The sequence below is a fragment of the Rhagoletis pomonella genome, unplaced genomic scaffold, assembly GCF_013731165.1.
Source record: "Rhagoletis pomonella isolate Grant_MI unplaced genomic scaffold, Rhpom_1.0 Rhpom_scaffold_19174, whole genome shotgun sequence".
NCBI classification, from domain to species: domain Eukaryota; kingdom Metazoa; phylum Arthropoda; class Insecta; order Diptera; family Tephritidae; genus Rhagoletis; species Rhagoletis pomonella.
This window is the reverse complement of record NW_023477697.1, coordinates 1-2,745: the sequence shown is the minus strand read 5'-3', so window position 1 is coordinate 2,745 and position 2,745 is coordinate 1. Positions and strand designations below refer to the sequence as shown.

The 2,745-nt window shown below is 46.7% G+C and overlaps 1 protein-coding gene across 1 annotated transcript; it reads right to left on the bottom strand.

Moving 5' to 3' along the window:
• Positions 1-771: 771 nt before the first annotated feature.
• LOC118732356 (dual specificity protein kinase splA-like) lies at positions 772-2,476 on the bottom strand (the record flags this gene model as incomplete). Its single annotated transcript, XM_036461486.1, has 3 exons — positions 2,467-2,476; positions 2,150-2,410; positions 772-2,084 (listed from the first exon to the last, which is right to left on the bottom strand). Coding segments are annotated over exons 1-3 (1,584 nt in total), but the record flags the coding sequence as incomplete, so codon positions are not given.
• Between the last annotated feature and the right edge of the window lie 269 nt (positions 2,477-2,745).

Here is a 2,745-nt window from a genome sequence, read left to right as displayed (position 1 = left end):
AATATATGTGGCATATTACGTCTTGTTAGAATGATAAACAGGCAAATCACCGCGCGAATTATATAGAATAAGTGACGATTTGAATAAGTTTTTGTACATATGCTTATGTATACATATCGGTAAGGTTATCTCGACTGCCCTCCACCAAGGCCCATTATGAGGCTATATTAGAGGCAGGTACATACATAAATATATGGCAGAGTACCCAACCTACTGTATTTGCGTAGAATGGCCAAATAATATTAATCCATTTTTTTAAGATATGAGTGTAAAATAATTAATTTAAACAAAATAAAATCGAAAAACTATCGATATTCTCACCACACTTAGCAATAGCTTTTGTCTACCGGTAGAATCGATACTGATATAAGTGGAAGAAATACGAATACAGAGCTTATTTTATTAGCGTCTTCAGGCACTTATTCGATAAAAGTCACTGTGCGGTACTTGTGAGAATTTTTTTAGAGTGAGGCGGACTAGTCTAAGTGTGCATACATAATGACTAGATATATAAAATAAAAATTTAACAGGTGTTATAAAAATAAAAAGGACTAAAAGCTTCGTAAATTGATAACATATTTTTCAGTTTTTTTGTCACCAAGCAATTCAAAACTACATACATAAATATGTATTTTACATTTTATGAATTTAGGTATAAGCATATAAAACTCATAACTTGGCACTACTCAATACAATCTGTGTCTACCCACTACCAACAATAACCAACACTCAAAGCACATTTTGGCGGAGCGGTCCAGTAGGACCCCTCACCTGGCTGTGACCATCCACAAGCATTGCTTTTGGCGCCGATGTTGGCGTAGGCACTGGTATCGGCGAGTGAACTGGCGTTGCTGTCGCACTACTTTTGTTTGATGTTGTTGGCGTTGGACGCTTGGTAGGGGTGATGATAGCCGCCACCAGAGGTTTGGTGAGCGCTGGTGCGGTAATTAGGCTCTTACTGCGCTTTTGTGCGGTAGCATAAATTGGCTCACTTAACTTAGTTATTACAGTGTTAGGTTGTGCAACAAAAACCGCTGGCATAGCGGCAGGCGATTGCAGGACTGGTATTGTTGCCGTGGCATAAAGCGATGCTTGCAGTGAAAGTGGCGAGTTAATTAATGCCGCCGATGGGGCGCGGTTACCCTTCACTGCCAAATTGTTAGGCACTGCAGTGGCAGCAACAGCCGCATCAGTACCGCTAGCGGCAACAGTATCAGCACCGGCGGCGACCTCATCAGCATCATCTACGGTCACCGTGATGGTGACAACCGATTGCGGTAGCCCAACAGCTGAATGCAGCTGCGAGTGTTGCTGTTGCAGTGGCCGCTGGTGCTGCTGCTGGTACTGATGCGAATACTGGTGCGGATGTAAATGTTGACGCATGTTCGACTGCTGCTGCTGCCACTCCTGCATATATTGGTGTTGGTGATGCGCGCGAGCGCGATGCTGGGGACTTACTTGAGAGGAGCTGCCACGTTGAGGCACTGGCGGTGGCACCGCATGGGCCGCACTCGTTGCGGTCGCTATTTGACGCTGGTAAGGCGAAGCCACACCGTTGTGTACATAGAGGTCAGGCGGGTCGCAATTTTGACAGGCATTTGCTTCAACATCGACCGCCGCTGTTGTTGGATTGGAACTTAGGGGTGGTACCCCAGGCACGTTGGTGTTGTTCGTGGTTTTATTAGCCAAATCTGTGTTGAGTTTCAGCCGGGGTTTAAGTGGCGCAAAGAAGTGCTTTGGGCTACTTAGTGTCGATGGCACATTCACAGGCGTTGTCGTGATTGCGACTGTTTCTATTGTGGACGTATTTGGCTGGCTCTGCACACTCGGCGCTGTTACCGTAAAACCGGTCGAGTTAGACGAGCTTGCATTACCTGCCGCCGGCACAAATGTTGTCAACAGCTGAGGCGGCTTAAAGCGTTGTTGTTGTGCCGTACTCGACGAAAGATTGGCTATCTGTAGAGCCGGTTGTGAGCTGTCGCCCGAAATTTTTCGATGTGCGAAAGGCGATTGCAGTTTGTAGTCCCAACCGTTGGTGTGGCGCATATTTTTCGAAATAGGCGAGCTGGCGCTTGGTGCGTTGCCTTTGCAGTGGATGGAGAATGTTTCAAGATATTAATGCGACAATACTAGACAATTGCTTGCTCACCTATATTCGATCCCATGTGATCCTGTATTATATTCTCGAAGTAAGATAATGGCGGCACGACCGCTTGTAGGTCATTCAGCTGATTGGCCACCTGCTCGATAGGCGTCAACGGCGTCAGCGGTCCAACTAAGCTGGGCAATGTCATCTGCGATCCACCGCTATCAAGCGTATAAATATGCAACATTTCATTGTGTGGCACCGGCGGGTGTAAATCGGCATTGCTCATCGTTTCCTCCGACACCACGCACAGATACGGCGAAACTGGGCGTTAATTCCATGGGCGCCGCGTCCGAAAGCACACCAAATTTACATCAAGCATTTGATCATCTGTCCGTGGTGTCGGAGGAAACGATGAGCAATGCCGATTTACACCCGCCGGTGCCACACAATGAAATGTTGCATATTTATACGCTTGATAGCGGTGGATCGCAGATGACATTGCCCAGCTTAGTTGGACCGCTGACGCCGTTGACGCCTATCGAGCAGGTGGCCAATCAGCTGAATGACCTACAAGCGGTCGTGCCGCCATTATCTTACTTCGAGAATATAATACAGGATCACATGGGATCGAATATAGGTGAGCAAGCAATTGTCTA